General features: G+C 44.4%; 1 protein-coding gene across 1 annotated transcript in view; it reads left to right on the forward strand.

The window, feature by feature from the left end:
- Positions 1-19886, forward strand: part of TMEM203 (transmembrane protein 203) — a 49545-nt gene extending 29659 nt beyond the window's left edge. The window contains exon 3 of the mRNA XM_078642147.1: positions 19226-19886. Within this exon, the coding sequence (XP_078498273.1) occupies positions 19327-19737 (411 nt within the window). The 5' untranslated portion in view covers positions 19226-19326 and the 3' untranslated portion in view covers positions 19738-19886. The remainder of the gene's footprint in view (positions 1-19225) is intronic.
- Positions 19887-25984: the final 6098 nt, after the last annotated feature.

The raw sequence follows: 25984 nt of genomic DNA on the forward strand, positions 1-25984 counted from the left end.
ACTAGTCTTCCAGTGGTCTCCTCTTCACCACCGCCAAGATCATCGTTGGTGCGGGTCCGTACGCCAGACCCCTTACCAGTTCAGCAGGTCACTCAGGATACCTCTTCGGATGAGGAGGTGGTGCAGTTGGATCCCGTGGTTGATCCGTTACAGGACCCAGACTTGGATCAGGGGGATAGTACACCACATGACCCGGACGCCTCCGGTCGTGACACGTCCATCTCCCCTCCGGTGGATATAGGTGGTTTTCATCATCTGATGGATCGGGCTGCAAAGAGGTTTGGTTTGCCCATTTCGAGAGAGGAATCGGAATGTTTCCTGTATGACTTTAAAGAGCAATCTCAAAGATCGGTCAAGTCTATTCCCATCATTGAGCATGTATGGGAGGAGGGCATGAAGATCATGCAGAGTCCAGCCACGGTGATTCCAGTACTCCCCAGGCTGGAAAAGAAATATAAAGCTCCGGAAGGGAGTCCAGCTTGCCTTCTTGGTCAACCGAAGCCTGACTCAGTGATTTCTCAGGCGGCACAGAGCAAGTCAAAGAATCCGTCCACACCGTTGACCACACCCCCGGACAAGGACGGCAGACGTCTGGATAATGTTGGAAAACGGTTTTCCTCTATGGCCAGCTTGCTAGTTCGGGCGGCGAACGCTCTTGCCATCTTAGGCCGTTACGACCGCCAGATGTGGTGCGACATGGAACCATTCGTGGAACTATTACCAGAGCCCACACAGGAGGAAGCCAAGAAGGTGCTGGCGGAAGGGGAAAAATCTTCGGCAGAAGTAATTGACTGCGCAATGGACATTGCTTCCACGGCGTTTCGGGCCTTGGCCGGCTCCGCTGTGTTACGGCGTCAGGGTTGGCTGAAGGCCACCTGGTTTCGTCAGGAGGTCCAGAACAGAATCCTGGATCTTCCATTTGATGGAGAGATGCTGTTCGGGAAACATGTGGACGATACCCTCCAGAATATAAAGAAGGACACAGACACGGCAAAGTCCTTGGGCTCACTCACATATCGCAAGGTCCCCTTTAGGGGTGCACGAGGTAGAGGATTTGCGTCTTTCAGAGGAAACCAGCAGCGATATTCCTCACAGTCCTCCCAGTCCTATAAACCACATTACTCAAATCAGCAACAAGGGCAATCAGCATCTTTCTCTCGCAACCCTCCGCGAGGCCGTCAACATCGGCAAGGTCGTGACAACACCAAACGACAATAGCGGCCTCCCGGCTCTACCTACTGTTCCTCCCCTCCCAATAACATCAGTGGGGGGCAGGATATCACTTTGTCTGGACAGTTGGAAGTCAATCACTTCGGACCAGTGGGTCCTAAACATCGTAGAGAGTGGCCATACGTTGGAGTTTCACAACTTTCCTCCAACACGAGCTCCGGGCGCCACCCGCACAGGACATCTGAGATTACTCCATCTAGAAGCCCATCAGTTGTTCCTCAAAGGAGCGATAGAACCGGTACCGTTCTCTCAGAGGGATCGGGGGTTCTATTCAAGATTCTTCCTGCTGCGGAAGGATGCAGACACTTGGCGTCCAATCCTCGATCTTCGGGAGCTCAACACCTATCTCGTAAAGCTCTCCTTCAGGATGGTCACTCTCCAGGAAATTCTTCCCCTCTTGAATCCGGGCGACTACTTGGCGTCGCTGGATTTAGAAGACGCATATTTCCACATTCCAATACACCCAGCTCACAGACAATACCTTCGCTTTACAGTGGGAAAGAGCCATTTCCAGTTCAAAGTGCTTCCATTCGGCCTTCGGTCGGCACCGAGAGTGTTCACCAAGGTATTGGCACCGGTGGCAGCGTTTCTTCGACGACAATCCATAGTTCCAGGAAACCTCGCAAGCAGTGTCTACTTGCCTCCAGTTGTTCCGTTGCCTGGGCCTTCAGTTGAACGAACGCAAGTCAGTCTTACGGCCTTCCACGACTGCCAGATTCCTGGGGTCAGTGTTGGACACCACGCAATGTACGGCTCGTCCCTCAGAGGAGCGGCAACAAAGGTTGATGGTTTCAGCTCAACTACTCTGCCGCAGAAAGTTCCTGTCGGTCCGCCAATACAAATCTCTTCTCGGATTGATGTCATCCTGCATACCATTAATACCGCATTGCAGGCTGCGAATGCGTCCTCTGCAAGAGGAGCTAGACAAGCAATGGCGCCAGGCAGAGGGGTCATTCAACGACAGAGTGGTAGTGACATCAGCGATGAGGACCGCGAGCGAGTGGTGGCTTCTGAAATCCAATATCGCCCAAGGTCTGACGTTCAGGACTTCGCCTTCACCCATGTTAGTAACAACAGACGCTTCCTTGGAGGGCTGGGGTGCAGTTCTCCGAGAGCTTCAGGTCAGTGGCCACTGGAGTCCAAGACAGCGCCAGTGCCACATCAATTTCCTAGAGTTGACGGCCATTCGGTTGGCCCTGCAGGCTTTTCTGCCCAGAGTGCGCAACCGCTCAGTGCTGGTCCGGACGGACAATACGACGGCCATGCACTATGTCAACAAACAAGGAGGTACCAAATCGCAGACTCTGTCCTCAGAAGCTCAACGGATTTGGGACTTCGCGATTCTCAACAACATCACTCTGAGAGCCGAGCACCTGGCGGGAACGCTCAATGTCAAGGCGGACGCCTTGAGTCGACAGACGGAAGTGACTCACGAGTGGGAGTTGAATCAATCCGTTCTAGACAGGGTGTTCTCGGTTTGGGGGCAGCCAACCATCGACCTCTTTGCTTCCCCGGAGAACGCCAAATGCCGGTTCTACGCAAGCAAAGTTCACCATCAGGGGTCCCTGGGGAACGCTCTTTCGATGGCTTGGTACAGCGCGTTCTTCTACGCTTTTCCTCCAATTCCCCTCATTCCTCGAGTTCTCAAGAAATTGAAGGCGGAACCCTGCAAGATGATTCTAATTGCTCCAGCATGGCCCAGACAGTTCTGGTACACAGAACTCCTGAGGCTCTCCCAAGCTCCTCCAATTCACTTGACGCCCATTCCGTCCCTTTTGTCCAGGAATCAGGGACAGGTTTACCACCCGGACCCGGGGTCGCTTCACTTGACGGCGTGGCTACTGAACACAGAGAATTCAGTCATCTAACACTCTCGCGGGAATGCAGAGAGGTCTTGGCTCAAGCCCGAGCACCAAGTACCAATAAGACTTACAAAGCCAAATGGAAAAGATTCTGCTTGTGGTGTCATCAGGAGGGTCTCCATCCTTTCAGTTCCCAACCTCATCAATTGTTGCCATATTTGCTATCTCTGGCTAAGTCGGGCCTGGCACATTCATCGCTCAAGGTACATCTGGCAGCCATATCACGATATCGGCGCAGTTCTTCAGGTCCTTCCTTATGGTCCTCTAGGGTTGTTAAACAATTCTTGAAAGGATTATTCCGTATGTATCCGCCGGTCCGGCCTCCTCCGCCGGTGTGGCAGCTTAACATTGTCTTGGCGCAACTCATGAAGGCTCCGTTTGAGCCGGTCCACAAAGCAGATTTAAAGTTCCTATCTTGGAAACTAGCCCTTCTTGTGGCTCTGACATCAGCGAGGAGAGTGGGTGAGCTTCAGGCACTCTCCATTGTGCATCCATTCCTGCAATTTACAAGAGAAGGTCTTGTTCTTCGGACCAACCCCAAATTCATCCCTAAGGTACCATCTGAGTTCCACTTGAATGAACCCATAATTCTGAAGTCTTTCTTTCCGCACCCTTCTACACCTGCGGAGCGTACACTACATTCTTTGGACGTTCAACGATGCTTAAAGTTTTACTTAGAGCGCACACGTCCCTTTCGAAAGTCAACTCAAATGTTTGTGTCATTCAGCGCACCTCGCAAAGGGTTGCCTTTGACAAAGAGTGGCATTTCCCGCTGGATCTCCAGTGCGATTCAATTCTGTCATCGGGAAGCAGGCAAGCCACTGGACGGAAGGGTCCGTGCACATACCACTAGGTCGGTGGCATCATCTGTGGCTCTCTTTTCGGGAGTTGCCATTAAGGACATATGCAGGGCAGCAACGTGGAGCAGTACTCATTCCTTCACGAAACACTACTGCCTGGAGTCTGCAGGACGAGCCGATGCGGCTGTTGGTCAAGCAGTCCTGCGGAATCTGTTTCATTGAGAGGTGAGCTTTCCCTACGATCCCTCCATCCTGGTGAGCACATTTTGTTTGTTTTGCTATGCTATATGTATTGCTTATATGGTTATGTGTTGCCATGTATTTACAAAATGTATTCTTGGGTATTTACTGCTAGCTACTCTGATACAAAGCATGGGAATCTATGAAAGTTCCAATACTGGGGCAAGAAAACAAGTTATTTACCTGTAACTTTGGTTCCCCAGTATTGGTAACTTTCATAGATTCCCATGCGCCCGCCCGCCTCCCCTGGGAAAGCTCAGTCTGTTAGGGAGTTAGTGGCAGTTTGCACACCGGCGACGAAAATCTGAGGCTCTGAGCTCTCTCAGGAAGGTTCTAGAGGGTGAGGCTGTTCTGATTGGTCCTGGCAAAAGTTTGGTCTCTTTTTACAAAAAGAGGGTGATAGGATACAAAATGAGATGAGGCCTAGGCCTAGGTTTCTCTTTTGTTTCTATGGTTTTTTATACTACCGAGGCTCCCATTCCGACGACCGGGAATGATACAAAGCATGGGAATCTATGAAAGTTACCAATTCCTGGGGAACCAAAGTTACAGGTAAGTAACTTGTTTTCATATACATGGGCAAAATTCACCATAAATTAAACAGGCAATAGGGACACCCTTGAGGAGGTGACTGATACAACCCTTACGTGCATTATCACTCAAATGTGACAGAAATCATTCAAATATGCAGTGATCCTATAGTTGGCATATAAAATGCACTAGCTCTCGAAAGCATGCTGTTGATGCAAACTATCCTGGAATCTGTACATCTAGCCTAAGAAAAAAGTCACGTCTCAAAACCTGAAATTTCTTTGAACAGATAGCGAGTATCATCACTAACTAGTAGCACGTTTGATGTCTCTTTCAAACCTGTTAGTGACAGAAGGCCGTAAGAATTTGGACTCCTTAAGAAAAGTAAACAAGAACATGTGCCTTCTTGCACAACGCGAGATATGCAGCCCTCCGTTTCGCAAGGAAAAGAAACAGCTTTTGTTGCTTCCATGTGAAATGGATCCAAAAGTAAAGAAGCGCGAGCGTGCGCCACTGCGAGCCATGTGTTTCTATTATCGCGCCCGTGTGTGGGCACGTTAATAGAAACCACGTGACGGCCTATTAGTGTCTATTAGGCGCACCAAGCGCGTAATAGACACCAATAGGCCGTGGGAGGAGCAATGTGCCCGCCTTTGGCCAATAGCTTGCAGTCTTTCATTAAAAGACGCACGCTAAAGCCAATGGGGTAGCTGAAAAGGAAACGCACGAGCGTGTGCGATTCCAGGTCAGCTTGAAAACCCCGTTTTTCACCTACTAGAGGTCTCGCGACCTGCCCGTGCACTGCTGCGCAGTGCAACGCCGGTCGCGAGACCTAAAAACATAGACGGTATACCTTCCTAATACATTTGTATTGAAATGAGCCAAGTTTTTATCTGTTTACAAAATTGAAAAGGGGGCAGTTGCGTTCCCTGAGAATCACAAGAGGCAAGGAGGTTCAGCGCTTAATAGTCATGTCATAAAAAGATCTGCCCCACCGCCCACCCCCACCCCATGTGATTTCCGAGCAATTTAGGAACTGAACTGCTTAAATCGGGTTCATAGTAATCTAGGCCCCTGACATGAACAGCTTAAAACATGAAGCAAAAAAGTCATTTGGGAACGGCACGCCAGTGAGACCTGAGCAAATAATCTATGTGAGAATGCAGACTTTGGATAAAGGGAAGGCTTGCCAATTGAGCTTTAGGAAAGCCCAGGTATAAATTGTAATGAAGATTCCCTACATTAGAGATAAGGCCTCCATGCCATCTGTGTCTTTTGAGCAGCTCGTGCAGCTTGCAACTCTGACACTCCGGAATAGAAGATTTTTAGGATGCTGTACACCTGGGTACAAGTGCCTATCTAGAAAACAATTTGCACAGGCCAGGAAATAGACAACTGACCACCCTGCTCAATGAAACATGGTGAAGTCCTCTAGCACACTAATGTAGTCTAGTGGAGTGGTGTGGCTCAAGTGGAGTGGTGTGGCTCACTGGTTAGAGGCGGCAGACCCGGAAGCAGAGGACGGCCCGGGACCAGGGTTCAATTCCCGACTCGGCAGGGTCGTGGACCAGGGTCAGCTGACTCGATAATTCTCGCCTCGGTGCCTACTCTAACCAGGGATCACACTCGGCAACTCTGGGCATTAGCTTGCCTCATCTCCACAACGGCCCCCCACATACGCCGGGGATGCCTGGTTTCACCTTGGAGATACCCAGTAGGGACCATCTCACAGGGAAAGCCAGGACGGGTTCCCCAGCGGTCTACAGCGCGGAGATACCCCATGTGGGGTGATTCATGCGCTTTGCAAGACATCATTACATTACATTACATTACATGTATACACATATGAAATACCTTTATCTGGATCAGACTTTTTCACTTTTACTTTAACTAAAAAAAGCATTAGTAAAGTAGACATTGTAGAAAATTTGCTAAATAAGAGCAGCCATCCAAGTAAGCAATGAAAAACCTAAAATCATTCAAGATAACGAGTATTGGCAAAGCCAATAGGGCTCACCTTTGGGAGAGCTATTGACTTTGTTAGCCATGTTATATAGCAGCTCGGTTGCTATGCAGCATGGCTGAAAGTTGGAAAAAAAATGCTGTGATGTGGCCAGCACTGACCACATGGGGCATTGATGCGTTTTCTTCGTATGGGATTATTCTCTACCTTCACAAAACAGTTTAATAATCTTGTGGCTGAACTGAAGTTCATCGTGTTGGCCCCCACATGAAGATAACACCAAAGAAGCCATGCAGAGCAGAGGGGAAGCGCTGCATCTTCATAGCATCTTGAACCCCGCTAGTGTGACTTTTGGGTGCTTTTTTTCTGGCGTGACTTCCAGGGGCCAAACGAAGAGGAAATGAAGTAGGGGTTGACGGGCAAGGCAAGCAACAGTGCAGGAAGGGAAAGGGAGAAAGGTGTACAAATAAAAGGGAAAAAGCATCTCTAAAAGCAGCGAGCAGTGCAGGACTCTGGGCAAGGGAAGCAGTACTTGGGCCATGCTCCAGGGTAGGGACAAACACACAGGCTCAGTTGTGTAGAGGTGAAGGTTACTTGAGGGCTCAGGGGTGGGTAGAGCTAAAGGGAGGAAAGTGTGCCAGGAGGGTTCAGGGGTAAGGGTGTTTTTATTTTTATCAAAAAATTGGGTTCCAAACGACTGGATGTTATAAAAAAGATAGATAGGGCTAAAGCTTACCTCTGTTGCGACATATGGAGCAGTAGTATGGGGACATGCAAATTCCGAGTCACTTCAATCAATAGATGGTATTTTTGGGAAAAAATGAGTAGCCCTCCCTAGATGTTGTTCCTCCTTTAACTGTCACCGTGAGCTGGAAGTATCTTCTATATCTGACCAGGTTCGCCTAGCACCAATCTTGCTGTGGCATTCAATATGGAGAAGGAAATCACTTTGCCTAATAAAATATATCATTAAAGACTGTCTTTCCCTTGACAAAGCTCAAAAGATCCCATGGATCTCGTATGTCCGACATATCTTGACCACCCTGGGCTTACAACATCTTTTTTAGCCTCCATCTACATGTGAGTCTCTCTAAAAAAAATGTATTAATGTTTTTTATGTGAACGAGAAAGATTTAAATTGAACCATAATCGAACAGCGGTTTCACTTTATTTGAATTTTCCTGTTATCCCTGATGGATCAGTCTCTTATTTGTCATTTGTAACTAATTCTCAGCACCTATTTATACTGCTATGGTTCAGATTAAATCTTATACCTTGTATGTTGGGAAATCTCTGGTATTTGTCCACAGCAAGCTTTGCCTCCTTGCCCATGCAATGGAGTGGCGACTGGAACTGATCTTCACTTTTTCTTTTTCTGTTAATATTATACACCTTATCGGAAAACCTTTATTCTTCCAATCATGCACAAATATAATTTCAGGCAATGTCGACCAGGTTTATATTTCCTGCATATGCTCCATGATCACTATGTTTGTTATTCTGTAGCATCCTTTTTATGTTTATCGCTAAAGTCAAGAAGGCTTATTAAGTAACTATGACATATACTTATTTTTATGGATTTATTTTACCTGACTCATTGCATTTTAATGTGTATTAAAAAGATGCTTAATTTTTCAAAGTGGATTATTTTTTATTAACCCCGGGCAGAGAACTCTGGTCCGCCCACAGAGTGTGCGGAGATTTGCCTTCTCTGCGGAGAAGGCAAATCTCCGAACTCTCCGCAGCAGAGCGGAGTTGCCGAGCCCCTCTATTAACAAGTAATTAAATCTTAATTAAAAATACATTTAAAACCACTTGGGAGAGTGGCATCTACAGGGTCAGTGTCTGTTTACTGCTGCCTTGTCCTCCATCAGCCACTTCTGGGACAAATTAATCTGGGAGGGCCATGCCAGTGAACACTATCTTGTGAACTTAGATGACGTAAGGGCTGATAACATGAAAGCAAGAAAAATGGGGTGTGGCGGAAAGGGTAAAAGTAACAACTGAACTCCGCAAACACATGGAGATGATGGACGGAGCGCTGAAACTTTTCAGACACTCAGCCCCAGTCACAGATCTGGGTTGAATCCATCATTTTTCTTTAGCTCAGTTCGTCACCCCAGTTCAGACTTAGCCATATGCAAATCAGTCTTGACCCTTTTTCTCATGGGAACAGCCCAGCCCAAACTGCCAAGCCAGGTCTTCCCCTTTGAACCGGAAACAAGCATCCTGGGACCGGTTTCGGGGTAACACCCCTCATCAGCCAGGCTAGCTTGAATCCAGTGGCAAAGTGAGCAAGGGACCCACGTCTGGGCATAACCTGCCAACTCCTTATGTTTGATTTGTTTGCCCTAAGTTGGCAAAAGTATCACCATCTTTATAAGTGCCACTCATCCCACCAAGGATCAAAGCAAGCAAAGGACCAACGACTGGACAGTCGTTGGTCTTTTGCTCACTTTGATCCTTGGTGGGATGAGTGGCACTAATAAAGATGGTGATACTTTTGAAATGTTTGTTTTTCGGGGGGGTGATACTTGCTGGCCAGGGCAATATATGAAGCCCTTGATTTTATGCTGATTGGGTCCAGCCTCAGAATTATGGTGAGTACCCTATTAAAAGGATGCCCTGACTGCCTTGTCTTTGGATGTTTTTAATTTGTGTAACAACTGCATCGCTTGCCCGTGTATTTAACAGATTTCTTGAACTATGAAGAACATTTGTTTGCAGTATTGCATGGAGGCACTATTTTAGGAACAATAATGTGATGCCTTGAAAACGTGGCTGTGTACCCCACAATTAATTTCCTTGATGTTGTTGGTCCGGCTGGCGAAGAAGGTTTTGAGGCTGGTCCCTTTTTTAGCTCACTTTATCTAGTGGTTCATCCCACACATTCATAAATTACACCAGGAGACGTGTTGCTAGATCGATCGAAGGAGGATACCATACCATGGGAAATTTATAATGAAAATGAGTTTCTGTCCTTTGAGGAGACTAAATGGGAGTCTGGAATACAGGCTGGTCAATTCTTGGCATACAGATTACACAGGAAGGCTTCCCACGCAGACAGGCACACTCTGCACTGTTGGCAGAACTCTAGACACTCATAGGAGGTGGCAAGGCTTTATCTGTAATTTGTAATCTGTAAAATGCCCTTGCAACATAGCCTGTCCTAATAATTCACTAACATGCCATAGCCTTCTGCCCTTATCACTAATTACATGAAGGATTGTCATGTTTACCAAGGAGGCAGTCTTCAGTTGTCTAAGCTGCATGTGACTTTCCTGCAACTAGTAAAATACATGGTATAAAATATACAAGGAAAAAAACCTCAAACTACTGAGAAATAAGGAGGAAAGGAAATGCACTAAAGTATCAGTTTATAGTTTCCTAACAACTCATCATTAGTACATTGAAGTAATAGTTAAGTAAAATAAAACCTCAAAAAGGATAGTAGATGCAATTCCTGAAGGGGGTGGGGTGGCAGATGGAAAAACCAAGATTACATTTGGATGGACTAGCGTCTGATAGCTATCTACTGGCTCCAGGTCATTGAAAAGCAGGTGGACAAGGGTTGGAAGTGAAAGGGAATAGCATGGTTGGGTTGGATTAGAACAATTGATTTTATGTATAAAAGCTCAGCATGGGAAGGAAAATCTGGGTACAGAATAGGACTTTTAAGATGATCTTGGGTTACCCTTGTATATGACTTTGAAAGTCACAGTGGAGGTGTTGCAAAGAACCCATAGTTTAACTCTGAAGTATTTTCCATGAGACCTGCTTCTCTGTATCAATTCTGTATGGTTCCCTGCCCTATATAGCCAATAAAGCTATTCCTTTTTAGATGACCATGGCTTATGTACTTTACTTTGGCTCTGCAGTCCTGATACCAAACCGCAGATGGCCTCGTTTCAGCGATGCTAATCCTAGTGTGAAAGAGCCTCCTAGGATTTAAGCCAAGAAACATTAAGTATATTGGCAATTACAGAGTTCTTTTTTATCTTTGGGTAAGTTGTTCAGCTTTCAGAATTTCAAACTTGGCATGCTCCTTTCCGATGATTTTTTGATGTTTTAGATTATATAAATGTCTGTTACTTTACTTGTATGGTATCAGTGAACTGACTCATTAAGTGGTTCCTTCCATGACTGCCTTTAGCTTCACAGGTGTCACAAGTTTTGGAGCTAGATTGGCTTTTAAATTTATTGCAGTAAGACATTTGATACCAGTGTCTTTAGTTTAAGCAAAGGGAGCTAGAAGATGGTGGTTGATATGTTAATGAAAGTTGTCCAGTATATGTTTGAATGTTCACGATCCGGTTGCGTTTTTCTGAATCTTCTGAATAGCTGACATTCATCTGGAATGTGGCTTTAGCCCCACATCCCAGCTTTCTTTCGACTTGTAGCTTTTTGCTGAGTCATAGGGCCCGATTAACCCCTTCGACGCTGATGACGAGCTCAGCTCGTCATGAGGTACGCCTGTCGTACGCTGATGACGAGCTGAGCTCGTCATGTAACGCGGGTTTTTAAAAAGCGCAGCGGGAAAACCGCTAGCGCGCTTGCGGTTAAGGTCTAGTGGGAAAACTGCTATAGCTGGAGTAATCTAGATGTCAGATGGCAAGCCAATGAAGATGACAGTCTCCACCATCCCTTTTGCTAGAGTGCAAAGGTATGTACCAAAGGTGCCAGCGGTGCAATCGCTCTATCAAGAGAGGCGGATCTACCACCATGTTGAGTGTAGTTACCTCCATGAAAGACTACTATGGAAAGGGTGGCTGACTTTCACATAAAGCTAAATATTGTGCCCCTCATATGCTGGGTTTCACTTGTAGTTCATTAGGGTGACCAGTCATGTAGGCCCTCACAATTTATCCCTACTTATAAGTACTTTTCAAAATCACAAAGGAGAACTGTGATTTTGGTACTGTTCCCACAATGGTCTGAGGTTGGCAACAGAACGTTCACCATCCAGACTGATAATGCTGACCATCTCATCCTTTCAAGCATCCACTACATTGAATACATAAGACAGAGTGCCCAAGTGAATTAATGACTGGATCAATGCAACCCTTGTAGACCACTTAACCTGAGGTAACCGGGAGCCAAGTGTTTGGACATCCTGCAGCTAACGTATGATCAAGGTGAGAAATAGCTAGGTTGTGAGATGTTTTCAGACATCTTTAAGATCAGTGATGGAGCTGTGGCCAAGAGGGAGGATGCTGCAAAGTTTTGCCACCTGGTACAAAAAGGAACCACCATCTAGCATAACTCAATAGATTGTAAGGACTTGCAACAAGGTAAGAAAAGATGACTTCCGGGCATGTTCTGAATTTTAAGGTTGAAAACAGCTTTGAAAGAACTGAGAGCCCTTTCCATTAGCCATTCTATATTTCATGTGTATGGATTTTGAAGATAGTGTTTGTCAACTGGAAGCCAGTGGACATTCATGACCTGACCCTGATGTTATGTAGAGAATAATATATGCAGCAATATTTTGAATCCTTTGGAGTAGGATATTGAAATAGTCCTGACATGGGGAAATTACAGTTCACATCTCTGCGCTTTGGCCTACTGACAGCAGGAATAACATGACCTTTTTTGTAATGTTTTCTGCACCTTGTTGATTGGAGACACTAGAAAGAATGACCAAAAATGAAGGCCAGGTAACAAATCTTTGAGGCAAAGACTTGGGTAATGCTGCACTAGCAGAATGGCTGAAAAACGATGGCTAGAATGCTTCTCGAGTGATTGCAAATGGTTGAGATGAATTCAAGCCTTTTTCCATCGCTCTTTTAGGTCTCGCCTAAGCTATCGCGTAAGCGATCCTCTGGCGAGATATTAAGTAAGGGGCTTTTGCAAGTGCTCCCAAAGTCTGCAGGCGGATCGGGTACAATGCACGTGCGCAGGGCGCGCGCACCATTTGTCAGCCTGCGTGATCACTTTTGCGGCCACTTTGATGTTCTCAGTGAGCCGCGCGGCCACTGAGAACATTAAAGTGGCCGCAAAAGTGATCACCATTGCCATCCGAAGGATTCTGTAAGTCGCACGCAGTTCGCCGTCTCGTCCTGTCTAGAGGCTCTCTCGCGCTCTGTGCTCTCCTCCCATCCCTCTCTCTTTCCCTACCTCGTTTTGTTCTGGAATCCTTTCTTTTTCTGCTTCCAGGCATTGCTTGGGAATAAACAATGTGCCCTTTTTATTTATTCTGCATCTAAGCCACCGTCTTGATTTCAGCTTCCAGGCTCTGTTCTTGATTTTTATTGCATGAGTTTGCTGAATGACAGTGGATACTCTATTTACATTGTGCGTGAAGTCATCACATTTTAAAAGCTTCCATCAGTAACTCGCTAACTAGAACCGCAATGGAATTAGGAATTAGTACAGACCTGGCCATGGACACTCATTTGACAAACAAATCCTCCTTTAGTCCGCAGTTACCAGCTGGCAACAGGATTGATGCTTTTCATCTTGCGGTGACCCACGATCTCGAATAAGAACATTCTAAATATAGCCAATAGGTCTTGTTTTAAAATGTTTTATTGTTTTTAATTTCATAGATCACAGCAGTGGAACATGAGGCCCCCTCCCACCCCGTAGGGTGTGGCGAGGGACCCTGTTCCTCCCATATCTCAGATACTTATAGCCTTGAGATGACAGGGGGGGCCCTTCATCCGTGCCACCCCCCTTTTGCTGGGGGTTACGTTACGCCCCTCTGTGTCATAGTCACATCAGCCTGTTACATTCTTGTTTCCCACCATTTTGCAGACATCTAAAGGGTACTAGCGTTAAACGGCTTTTGGGACTAATGTGTTGTGGCCCAGTTATTTTGTGTCGATTTTGTGTTGTGTCTTGGTTCACGGAGCAGTCTGAAAGTCATGCTTTCATTCTAAGGGCATTGAAGCCTCTAGGGATACCTCAAGTTGTGCGTATACTCACTCAACGTTCATCACGTCCTCTATGACTTTAAGCTCGTGTAGACAGTTGTGAGTCAAATAACTTGCACATTTGTGCATTCTTGTTCCTCCCTTCAACCGTCGGATGTGTTGGACTCATCAAGCATGCCGCTGTCCTTGTACGACCAGTGCAGCCCTCTTAAGCATCTTAGTCTTGGATTTTCAGTAAGCAGGCACGCTATCCGATACCTGTGACCAGCAGTTCTATAGGCAAGGGCGAGCCGAATTACAAGGAAGAACGTCTCTTCTGTTTATTTTCTATTTAGGGCATTCCTTTATTTTGGTTTATCATGTGTATAATGAAGGTGACATGTGCTCAGCACAGTCTAATAATTGTATTTGGGGTGTGGCCAAAATGTCGCAGGAGTGCGAGTATTTCTCTCCCACATTTTTTTTGACTGCCCCTTCATTATTCACTTTTCACCCCCCTTACCTAGGGAATTTTTTGCCCAGGAGTCACTCAGTCTTTAATTTATCTCCCTGAGGAAGCAGGCATGCCACTGCAATACCATGGATGTGAAACATGAGCGGCGGCTCCCGCGGCAGAACTGCAGTACATCATGGGAGGCCAGCGCTAGGACTTGCGGATGATACCATGGTATCTGTGGTACAATTTTTTGGGGAACCCTGGGGTGGTCCCTCTGGGTCCCACTTCACAAGTTCCTGCGATCAAGGTGTTGCTGCCCTGCCATCTTTACAATCATTTTTTTAAACAAGCATTTGCAATTCAATAAGTTTCGCAGTTGCCAGAGTTTAAGCTATTGGCTTTGTAAATGACAACGCCTTTTATTTATGTTTTAAAAACCAACACGTAAATAAAAGACATTGCCATTTACAATGCCAATAGCGCAAACTCTCACAACTGCGAGACCTATTGCATTACAAATGCTTGTTCGCAGAAGAAGTGCAACGGATGTGCCCAGACATGGGTCCTTTGCTCACTGCCACAGGTCTCCAGCTATACCTCATTAACAAGACCTAAGTAAGTCTAAATCAGTCAGGGATTGCCTGTGTTCCCATCTGAAGGCAGTTTGTCTGGAGCAAGACTGATTTTGTTTATGACTGGTCTCTGTCTATAATGTGTGAAACGTGATGAAGTAGAATGCTACTTCAAGGGAATGCTAGTGGCTTAGAATAATTCAAGCTTTCCTTCCGTCCCTTTGCTGATAGTGTGCTGATAGTTGCAGAAGGCCGCCAGCAGCAGTCCATACAGAAAGGACATCTCCCAGGACTGCTACCTCAGTTTTGTCTAAGTTAAGCTTAGGAGTATTCTTAAACTTCCAGGAAGTGTTGACACCATGTGACTAGGAAATCAGGCTGTTGCATCTCCTAGATTATCACTAAAACAAAATAGAATGTGTTTGCCATTAGCATGTGCAAAGATGATGAACACAAAGGACTGGATAACAGCAGATAACATAAGCATAGACACACAAGAACTTAAAAATGAGCCCGTAAGAAAACAATGCTGAACTAATGTGGGTAAGATAACAGTTTGAACATAGTTCATGAAGAAAAACCTGATCCATGTAAGTATCTGTGTTCTCATTCCCATTCCCTGGAGTCTGGTATCTAATCAGTTCTACCATCAATTACTGAGTGCCATGCAGTGGGCATGAGAAGTTTTAAGAAATCAGAAAGTTGTCATTTAACTGTGTTTTTACATTCATATCAGGCAGATAGGGAAGTGAAATAATAAGAATATTGGCTATGATCAGCAAACCGTTTTTTCAAGACAGGGTCACTTATGGCCTACTTAAAGCGACTTATGCCCCAGCTGGGGGCGTCTGGGTGCTAAAAAAAATGCAAGATGTCCATAAAAAGTATAAATAACTAGCTTATGGAAAAGAGCCAGGTCTTAAGGTTCTCCGAGAACCAAGCTCTGTTGCATTGAGAATTAAGTTTGGCTCCTGCAACTGTTGCAGAGGCACCTCCAAGCCACGAAGAGCAGTATCTAGGGGGAAGAATCAGGAAGGCATTAGAGGGTCTTCGAGATCTTGATGGAATCTAGACAGTAAACAACTTTTGTAAGCTGGGAGGACCGGATTGATGAATGACCCTGTGTGTGAGAGGTGAAATTTTGAATTGGATCCTCTTATGGATAGGAGGCCTGTGAAGGTTGTTTATTGCAGAAGACACTGAACACTGTCTAGGAAGTAAAGCCTAAGTATAAAGCAATCTAATAATGTAGCCGGGAAGTGCTTAGTGCATGGATCACAGTCTTCCTTGCCGTAAGAGAGAGATAGCCTAACACTTTATGCAGGAGTTTGAGTAGTCCAAAGCAGGTGGATGAGACTGATTAGACCAGTTTTTTGAAAGAAAATGGACTGTTGAATTTAACAAATTCCTGACAACTTTAGCTGGGAAAGAAGGCGTACCAAATTCCTGAGGCCACCAGGTATCATTCCTGATATTTTTTCCTGCAATCTGCAATTCAGTTTTATCTGTGTTAAGCTTTAGTTGATTTTCATTCAACCACTTTGCTACAGAAAGAAAGCATTGCTTGAAAATGTCCTAACCCAAGGCTGAGTCACCCGACAAAGACCCAATTAGGGGGGCGTCATCTGCATAGGACATTGCTTCCAAACTGAAACTGTGGATTAGTGCCTCAAAAGGATCCATATAAATATTAAAAGGGGTGGGACTCAGAGCAGATCTGTGGTACCTCTTTCCCAAGTGCAAGTATCAGATGAAAAAGGAGAGAGACACATCACCTGTGCACGATTAGCTAAGTAATCAGGTAGCCAAGATAAAGCGTGGCTGTCAATAGCAATCTTTTGAAGATGCAACATGTGAGTAGAATGAGAGATGGTGTCGAGGGCAGCAGGCAAATCTAATAAAATGAGAGCTGAAGTAGCACCTCTGTCAGATGACAGTTTAAGATGTTCCGATATTGACAAAAAAATGGATTCTGTGCCTTTGAGGACACAAAAGTCAAATTGTGATGGATCCAGAAGCGTATTTCCTTTATATAGCAAGAAAGTAATCCATTGATGGGCATCTCTTTCATTTATGTACGAGCTACCAAAGAGATGGCATGTAATTCGAGGAAACAGATGGGTCAGCATTGATTTATTTTTTCCAAGATCGGAGTAACATATGCTAGCTACCAAGCATTAGGTACACAAGCTGACTCAATAGATTAGTTAAGAATGGCGGAAAGTATTGGCTAAATTAACCTACTTCTCAATTTGAGAGTGGAGGGAGAACATGGATCAGCGGTAGAGCTGGATTTGCAATTTAGCAACAGAACCTGCATTTCCAGTGATGAAAGGGGGAAGAATTCGGTGAAGTTTCTAAAACTCTCATAACATTGGAGGTTAGAGATCAAATGGCTTACATTCTTGAACAAAGTTTGAATCTTCTAAGTGTTATTCTTAAAATAGCCCGCAATGGAATTGCAGGCTGATTGAGAAGTGATATTTGCTGATCAAAGGAAGCAGGGTGTGTCATAAATTTAACAATTGAAAAGTAGTCCTTGGAGGAGTGTTTGGCTACATCTATCTGTTCTGCGTTGTAAGTAGATTTGGCTATGTAATCTCCTTATTATATAATCTGATTGCCTGGCGATATCTAATTTTATCTGTCGGATTTCTCTAAATTCACCATTTCCTCTCTAGTTGACGAGATTTTTGGAGTCACTGAGCACTTGTTTAAATCAGCAGCAGCTCTCCCTTTTCTGTGAAACTTTTTTCCAATTTATAGCAGTAGTTAGCCACTTCTTATATGATTGAAAGTCTGAGTTTGTATCACCGGTTAATTCTGGGCGGTTGGCCATCAAGGCCTCCTTAAGCATGGATTCTGTGACCTGCTTCCACGATCTAAAATATACCAGGGGAAGCCAAGTGCTTACTAATCGAGGGAGCAGTCAGATGGAAAGGGATAGACTAGTGGTCGCAAGCCTAATTAGCGAAACTGATTTGAAATGCAAATATTTGTAAAAATAAGATCTAAAGTGTATCCTGCTGAGTGGATAGCCCCTGTTACCTTCTGTGAAAGATTTAAAGCAGATAGTCTCTCGAGGAAAGAGCCGAACGACCCTGATTATCTTCGGCATGATAGTTAAAATCGCCAAGTATAGTCAAACTAGAGGCTTTTATCAAGTAAGGGGTCAAGAGTTTGGCAATAATTTTAGGGAAGGCACCATCCAAACCTGGGGGTCTATAGACAAGTGCTCCTGAAGCGGTGTAATTAGAGGTGAGTTGCAAAGAGAAGACTGAGGCTTCCGCTTTGGGAGAGTCCTGGAGCAGGGTAAGTGAGCCAACAAAGGATTGTTTAAAAATGAAAGCTAAGCTGCTACCCATCTTCTCTTACTGCTTTACATAACCGATAGAGAAGCCAGTTGGATCGGCTTCAGCTATGTATGAGGCAGAATAGTCTGAGACAAGTTTCTGTTAAGAAAATTGTGTGTGGGTTCCGGTAGTTTATGAACTTCCTGAGCTCATGCTTACGTTTAGGCAAAGACCTGACATTAATGAAATAAAAAGTAAAGCTCGTATCCTTGCGAGGTGTCAATGGGGAGTCATTGTTCAGATCTGAGGGATAATTACACCCAAATTGACCAGACAAACAAGTAAGTTGCTTAGAATCTAAAATATCAGTCAAAGGTTTAAACTTGCCCTTGGGGCGATGAGGGATGATGGGTTCTATACCTTTCCCAATCTATCTGGCATACAGGGAACTAGAGGAGAGGCAGATTCAATTGTGCAAACATGGAAAGCAGTGAGAATTGAAATTGCGGGCAGTGATAAAATCAGGAGTAGTGTGCCATAAGTAATTATGATTAGTGAAAAAAGATCTAATTATTACAGTTTAAGTATAGAAGCAGTGCCTGTTCTCACAGGTAAAGAGGGAAGGAAAGAGGTCAAGAAGATAGTTTGAGATGCGACTAAATCAACTTTCTGCAAGGCATTGTTACCTTTTTCGTCTCTGCTTGAACATGGATATGTTTATGGTTCATCAGTTGTATGGTGGCGTTGACTGGAGAATCTGTCTGTGGTTCTTAAGACTTAGGACCTTATTTAGAGTTTTATCGATAGAATACGCTGTCACAAACGTAACTAATGTCCCATCCACAGAATTACAAGTGCATTATAGCCTATGTCACTTGCAATACAATGAAAGGAATTTTCACCTCATTTCAACAGAGTATATCCTGCTCCAAACACAAAAAAATGCCCTTAAAGGTTTTGTCTTTATTTTTTTGTCTTTTTCTTTTTTTCTTTCAAAAAGAGTTTCGACCTGTTCCGTGACTGGTAAATCATACAGGAAGGTAGGAATCTGGGTAAGTGTTGGTCAGATCTGGAGATGGCATCAACTACAGGGATTTACCTCTTTGCAGATGGTATGGGGTAGCAGGGGTGTTCTGTGTAAGGTAGGGTGCACATATCTTGAGGGCTGCAGCGTATAAGTGTATTGCAGAAATGACTTAAAAGTTGGCCATGAATATAGTGTTTTTCACTGTATTCTCTTCTTACATCCGTTTGTCTGACACGTCTTAACAACTTTTTTCTATTTTCGAAAATGAGCACCTAAGCTTTTGCCATACATAATAAACATTTGTTTTTCGAATTGTTGCTATTACTGTATGACTTGCATGTAAAAATAGTTTTGTCACTTCCAAAGTCCATTAAACTATTTTCTTTTCCATTTCAGGCCATTACCTTTCAGCCTGTAAATGACCACGTGGCATTTGGCATGTGTTAAGTCGGGAACCTTGGATTCTGTATTGGTTGGATTCAGGACCTTGTGAGAAAATGCTGTTTTCCCTTCGAGAGCTTGTGCAGTGGCTTGGCTTTGCCCACTTTGAGATCTTTCTCCACGTTTTTGCCGTTCTTATCTTCTCTGTCCTTCTAATGTTGAAAGTGGATGGGTTTGTTACTGGTATTAGCTGGTGGAATGTCTTCATCCCCTTTTTCGCAGCCGACGGGCTAAGTACTTATTTTACCACCATCGTGTCTGTGCGGCTGTTCCAAGATGGCGATAAGAGATTGGCCGTACTCCGTCTTTTCTGGATTCTCACTATACTCAGCCTGAAGTTTGTTTTTGAGATGCTGCTGTGTCAGAAATTGGTGGAACAGTCGCGAGATCTCTGGTATGGACTGATTATGTCACCTATGTTTATTCTACTTCAACTCCTAATGATCCGCGCATGCAGAGTGAACTAGTGCTGGAACACAAGCGGTAACAGCATGCAGTGGGTAACAATACATGAACCTCCAGTGTTTTCGGCATCCATTGCAGTGAAACATGTTTTGTAATCTTTGGTGACCAAACTGAAGCAGTTCCGTGTGCTAGTAAAACGGTCCTTATTTATTTTTTTTCTTTTCATCTGGTCTTTGGTAGCAAAAATGTATCATATGCCCTTAAATGTAATCTGTAATTAATATAGTAAGTTATTTGTAATTTTTTTAATAAATGTATATTTGAATATGAATCTTCATTGGATTTACAAAGTAAAGACACCAATGTGTGGTGGGACAAGAGACGGATTTCCTTCCTGTGTGAGGAGCTTGCAGTGGTGGAAGTATTAACTAAAAGCAGTCTTATCTTTTTTTTTTTTTTTACGACCCACTGTGACCCGGACATGTGTCCAGTAATCATTTGAAGTGACCAAGAGCACTATTAACCAGGATCATTAGGGAGTGAAATTAAATACCAGGACAGAAAACTTGGTGTCCCTGGACATACAGTGCAATCTGATGACCCAAAGTGCACTGTAGTTTAGCATTTGTACAGAAGCAACTTTAGGATTTTTCCCATCGAGGGACATGGTGATGTAGTGGCTTGTCCGCTGACCCCAATGAAGAAATATAAAAATGTTGGCCCTATTTCATGAAACCACCCGACCTTCAACTTATGGTTTATGATGTCACCACTACGCCTCCATGCTATCATGAATAATAGAATTCAATAAATCTAGTTATCTACATTCCGTTTGTCCTTGTGTCTCATTCAAACAGGCCAATTACAACAAAACCTAACGAAAGCCTGTTTAAATTGTAATAATATTTAAAATGGTCAATAGAATCTGAACTTTCGATTAATTTGTGATTACATTTTCTTTTCTTTTGCATTGGCCTGTGTTATGTGACCTGTTAGAGTGCTGCGAAGTAAATATATTTCTGTTTACTGGTAAGAATTATCTTTGAAGGATGCTGTGTTTCTCATAGTTTTGTTTCCTTCATAGTTTTCTTTGAATCCGGTTTGTTCTTAGGCATTGTGTGGTTCACTGTAAAGCTATGGGATTTGCTAGTGAATTTATTTTTTCCTAATGTCACTAATGGATGATGAAATACATTTGCATTGGCATCACAGTGCATGTATTTAGTCTATATGTTGTTAAACTTTTGTTGTACATCACAGCGCTTGCAATTCCTTGGCCTCAGTTGAGGCGTTTGTTTCCACATATGTCGAAAAAATATATTATGCATGCCCCTGTCCACAGATGTTGTATGTCTTGCTCATTCTCTTCTTTCTCTCCCACATATGGTCCATGTTAAATATAGTGATATGTGATGGAGTCATTTTGAGCAATTTCATTTGTTGCATGGAGTGTTCGAAGCTTTATGTAGAAAAGGTTCTTATAAACTAATTTTGTATTTTCACCTTATATTTTCCCCAGAGAAATTCTAACAAAAAGAGTGTGTGTTTATATGTTTGTTTGTTTTCTATTTTTCTTTTTTCAGTTAACCCTCTTCATCCATTGGTCTGTTCAGTTGTCATTCACATTTTGCTTCAGCCCACATCAGCATGAAGCAGTGGATCAACCCGCCTCAGCCATTGACTCTCTTCACTTTGAGTGACATTTGCTTGCGTATTTCTACATCTGCCTAAAAAGGAGCCCACTTCAAGGCTGCTTTTGTTTCAGCTTTCATTTTCATGTTTTTACTTATTTATTTTTGAAGTGGAGCATTTGAAAAGAAATGTGCATACTTATGCATTTCACCTTTATAGATGGTAGCATGGCAGCATTTTTACATTATTTTACCTTTGCACTGTTAATGCTTATTGCAAACCAGATCTGGGTATCTAGTTTGGGGAGGATCTAAAATTTGAGGACCACATAAAGAAAGTATCTGGGACATGCTTCGCTACTTTAAGAATGCTCAGAAAATGTTTTCCACTGCTTTCTAGAGAGGCTAGGGAGACTGTTGCCCGAGCACTTATTTTAGCTAGACTAGATTATGCGAACGCCCTGTTTAGCGGCATTCCCGCTTACCTGGTTAAACGGTTGTCAGTCATTCAGAATGCCGCTGTCCGTCTCCTCTGTAATGTTCCGAGATGGAAGAGCGTTCGGTCTCATATGTCTGGTCTTCACTGGCTCCCAGTTCCGCAACGCATCCTTTTTAAATCATTGGTGCTTGCATTTAGAGCCACTCATGACCAAGGTCCGGCCTATCTGAAGAAGAGATTCACTCTCTATGTCCCTACAAGAGCCCTTAGGTCATCCTCGCTGTTAAAAATGACCCTTCCTCGGTTTAGGCGAGCCAGGCTGGGTGGCCAGTCTATTGCTGGTGTAGCGGCCCGTGCCTGGAACACCCTCCCCTTGCATCTGCGCTCTAGTCAAGGCGTAGCCCAGTTTAAGAAAAATCTTAAAACCCATCTGTTTAGAACTGTGACATAAGTCGATCCTTGTTGCTCTCCTCCGCTCTTTTCCATCGCGCCAGGATACTCCCAAGTAACAGAGCGCGTTACAAAACAATTTATACATTATACATTATGTTACCAATTTAAACAAAATCAGTCTCACCAGTGCCATACCTATTTGATTTGCCAGTGCTTGTTTGAACTTGCCTAAAATTCATAATAGAGTCTTTGATGTGGTTTCTTTCTCTGCCATAACAAGGACCGATTCAAAGTCATTCATGTTACTTTGTGGCTCCAGAAAAAAAAAAAAATTCAGCAGATTACTTTGTACTGATGAAATGGACTGGGCCCATAAGGCCATGAATCAGCATTTTGTCTCACATCCATGAATGTAGTAAATCTTGGGTTTCCCACAAATTTCTAAATGTCCCAAAGTATATAGATGTATCGCTAACAATCTTAATTTTTATCTTTAGGAACTCGGATGGACACAATACCAGGTCATGTAATAGAAACGGAAGCTTGAGTAATATGGCTTTTATATAATTTGTCAAATGGTAGATTTTGATTTCAGACAAGTCCTTTGGAGACCATGGCGTGAACTTCCATCATGTCCTAAAAGGAAGACCATTATTTAAATTGTTCTTCTTGGAGGAGGTAGCATACTAAGGCACAAATGTCATTGCACACTCACCAAGCTTGTGGTTTCTGTTGGGTTTCTAAAAATGATCAACCAATTATTTTCTTCAACAAGTAGGCCTCTTCATCACCTCTAAAATAGTAGTGCTCAGTTCGCTTGATGGAGCATCTTCAGTGAGAACACTGCTCTCATGCAGATTGTTTACAAAGTAAAGCTTATCTGGTGTTTAGTTTATTGGCTGTGATTAATTCATCTTCGTTCCAAACCTACTAATCAGATATATCGCATGTGTGGGGAGCAATACTTATAATATTCAAATAATTATCAGAAATGTAACGTGAAAGTCTATATATGTTCTTTTTATAATTGCATCCGACAACTGTCCACTTGAGTTGTGGTAGTGCAGCATGTTATGCCAGTTGCGGAAGGGAGAAAAGTTGAAGAACCACCTTGATTTATTGTAATGGAATGTTATGTGAGATTAGGGTAGAGACAGGGAGGTTCATAATGAGTCGAGAACAATGCCATCTTAAGAATGTTTGGTGCCTGTGGCAACAAATGAATGGGGCCCCAGTTCGAAACAACTTTGAATTTAATACTCCTTTGTAGTAAATCAAGCCCTTGTAATGAAAAATAGATTGAATTATATGTTAAACTTTCACAAATTAGGGGGCACTAAAACACTAAAGCTCACGCTACCCCGCTTGCCCCAGCCAATTATTTTCAAAAGAAAGCTTGGACACACATTAAGAAAGCCCTAAATCTTTATTTCTGTTTCCAGAATTTTTGTCTTCAAAGTAACAATATTTTATATGGAAATCGATGTTTAACTAGACTTTTCCTACCATTGTAGGTAAGAGTAACTTGAGGAATGTTTATTGGACCAGAGTATAATGTTAGAATAATACAAATGGCTCTTGTAATATTAGCTTTAATTACTGTTGGAAGGGGCGATCTCAGGGGAGGACAGAATGTGTACCTGACCACCCTGGGACCCACCTCTCCTAGGGACACTGCCGAGCACTGGCGGGAGACCCTTCAAGGGAAGAGTCTCGAATCTAGGATCGCACGTGCTGAGCTAGCACCGCGGACAAAGGGACACCACACCGTAGATTCTGAAGAACGTATTCTTTATCTTAGCAAGGAACTGGATCTTTATGATCCGCAGGATTCGTATTTACAAGCAGAGCAAGGGCTCATAGAGTCTTGGTAGGGGTAGGGATAGGGGTAGCGGGACAGTCTTGAGGGTCAGGGTCAAATGCAGATGCGTATCCGCGCACAGCTCTCAATCCTCGAGCCGGGGGATACGCTACGATCTTGGGTCCAGCCGGACCAGAATAGTCTCCGAGCCGCGACCAAGTCAGCAGGGCTCGAGCAGGAAGGCACAGGAGTATTTACGATCTTTGGGGAGCCGCAATATAATCAGCAGGGCTCCGGTGTTCTCAAGGTTGCAAGGGAGCCGCGACCACGTCTGCAGGGCTCAGATGTTTCAGGCAGAAGTCCTTCTCTGCCAAGCTTGAGCCGGACGATGTCAGCAGGGCTCACCAAGGTTCCAGGGTTTTAGTAGTTCGTCTTCGATGTTCTGTCGAGCCGCGACCACGTCAGCAGGGATCTCTTCGTTCCACGATTCAACCCTGATCTTTTCCAGAGCACCCCTTGTTATAGGTCGCTTCTCCTTTGAAGTCCGGAGTCCTCGCCGGCAGCGGTCTTAGTGCCTGGGGGCCACTTGTTGGGGTTTTCTGCCACTCGGCCCTTTGATCCTTTCAAGTTGGGTCTGGAGGGATCCCAGACACCCAGCATGCGTGGAGCCAGCCCCCAGGTGGGCCGAAGGGCGATCGAAACCCATCTCTCGAGAGGAGGTCGGAGGTGTGAGCGAAACTACTCCTCCCGGTCCTGCTCCCGGGAACTCTACCCCCACGGCGTGGGGGTAGAGGGCCTAAGGTCTAGGTTGCGCTGGGGCCAGGGTGCCGTGGTCGGCCATTTTAGGTGCAGGGTACTGGGCACCGGAGGCCCTAAGGGCCGATAGGGTTTGGGGGGCGTCCGGTATCGGGAAGATGGAGGGTGATGCCGTGTGATGCCGGGGAGGTCTTGTGTTATCTGTGGGCTCATGGAGGGAGTGAGTCGGGTAGGCCGGGGTAACCCGGGGCCTGGTGTGGTGTATGGGTCAGGGTTGGGCCACTACGGTCAGGGAGGCCCACGCCACGAGGCCGGGTCTAACAATTACCAAATATTCTTCATCGCAAATAAATGTGCCTTCTTACCTGACATTCTCACTGCACCAGTGATTTCAAAGTGCTGCTGAGGATTTCTGTTGAAACCTGTTAAATTTTCCCTTAACTTTCTCGCTTCCCTACCTTATCCATCCTCTGTGTACACTTCTCCAGCTAGCTACTGTCCTCTGACTCCGTTAGTTAAGAGAAAGTAAATAAGGGAGGGAGGAGTCCGGAAGGAGGACAGAGGTAAACAGAATGGTATTGTGAGAGATGAAGTAGCAGGTGAAGGAAAGCAGAGGTAGAGAGCAAGTAGAGATGGGTGAGGTTGGAAGAGACCTGAGGTGCAGTGAAAGTAGTGAGATAGAAAGAAAGATACAATGTGGTACATAGAAGAAGAATTTTCTAGTTGAATAGATAAAGATTAGAGTGAGGTATAGAGATTGGGGGAAGTGAACATAGAGAAGTGGAGTAGGTTGTCACATCCAAGGGAGAGACAAAGTAGAGTGGTAAGATAGGAAGTGATGAGATTAGAGAAAAGTGGAGGTTAGGCAGTTCGAGAGGTACAATGGGATTTAGATTGAAGGGCAAAATGAGACGAGGCATTGAAAGTCAGTCCAGGTAAAGAGAGCAGTGGAACAGAGAGAAGGTTTGGAGAGGCAATAGGTGAAGTAGAAAGTCATACGAGATACAGAAAACGAGTTACGGTTTATACTAATGTAATGAGAAAGAGAGGGCAAAGTTAGAGATATGTTACTAAGTGGTAAGGTAGAGTGCACTGTAAAAGAATAAGATAGGTGGAGTGGAGAGCTCAGGTAGTGAGTAAATGATAAGGTACGTTGAGAGATTTGGCAAGCAGAAAACTGATGTAGTAAGAGCAACGCAGCAAAGCGATGCAATGTAGAAAATGTTACGGTAGAGAAAGGTGTAGTGTAGTCTTCAAGAGTGGTGAAGTAGTTGGAGACGAGATATAAA

The sequence above is a fragment of the Lissotriton helveticus genome, chromosome 5_1 (genome assembly GCF_964261635.1).
Source record: "Lissotriton helveticus chromosome 5_1, aLisHel1.1, whole genome shotgun sequence".
NCBI classification, from domain to species: domain Eukaryota; kingdom Metazoa; phylum Chordata; class Amphibia; order Caudata; family Salamandridae; genus Lissotriton; species Lissotriton helveticus.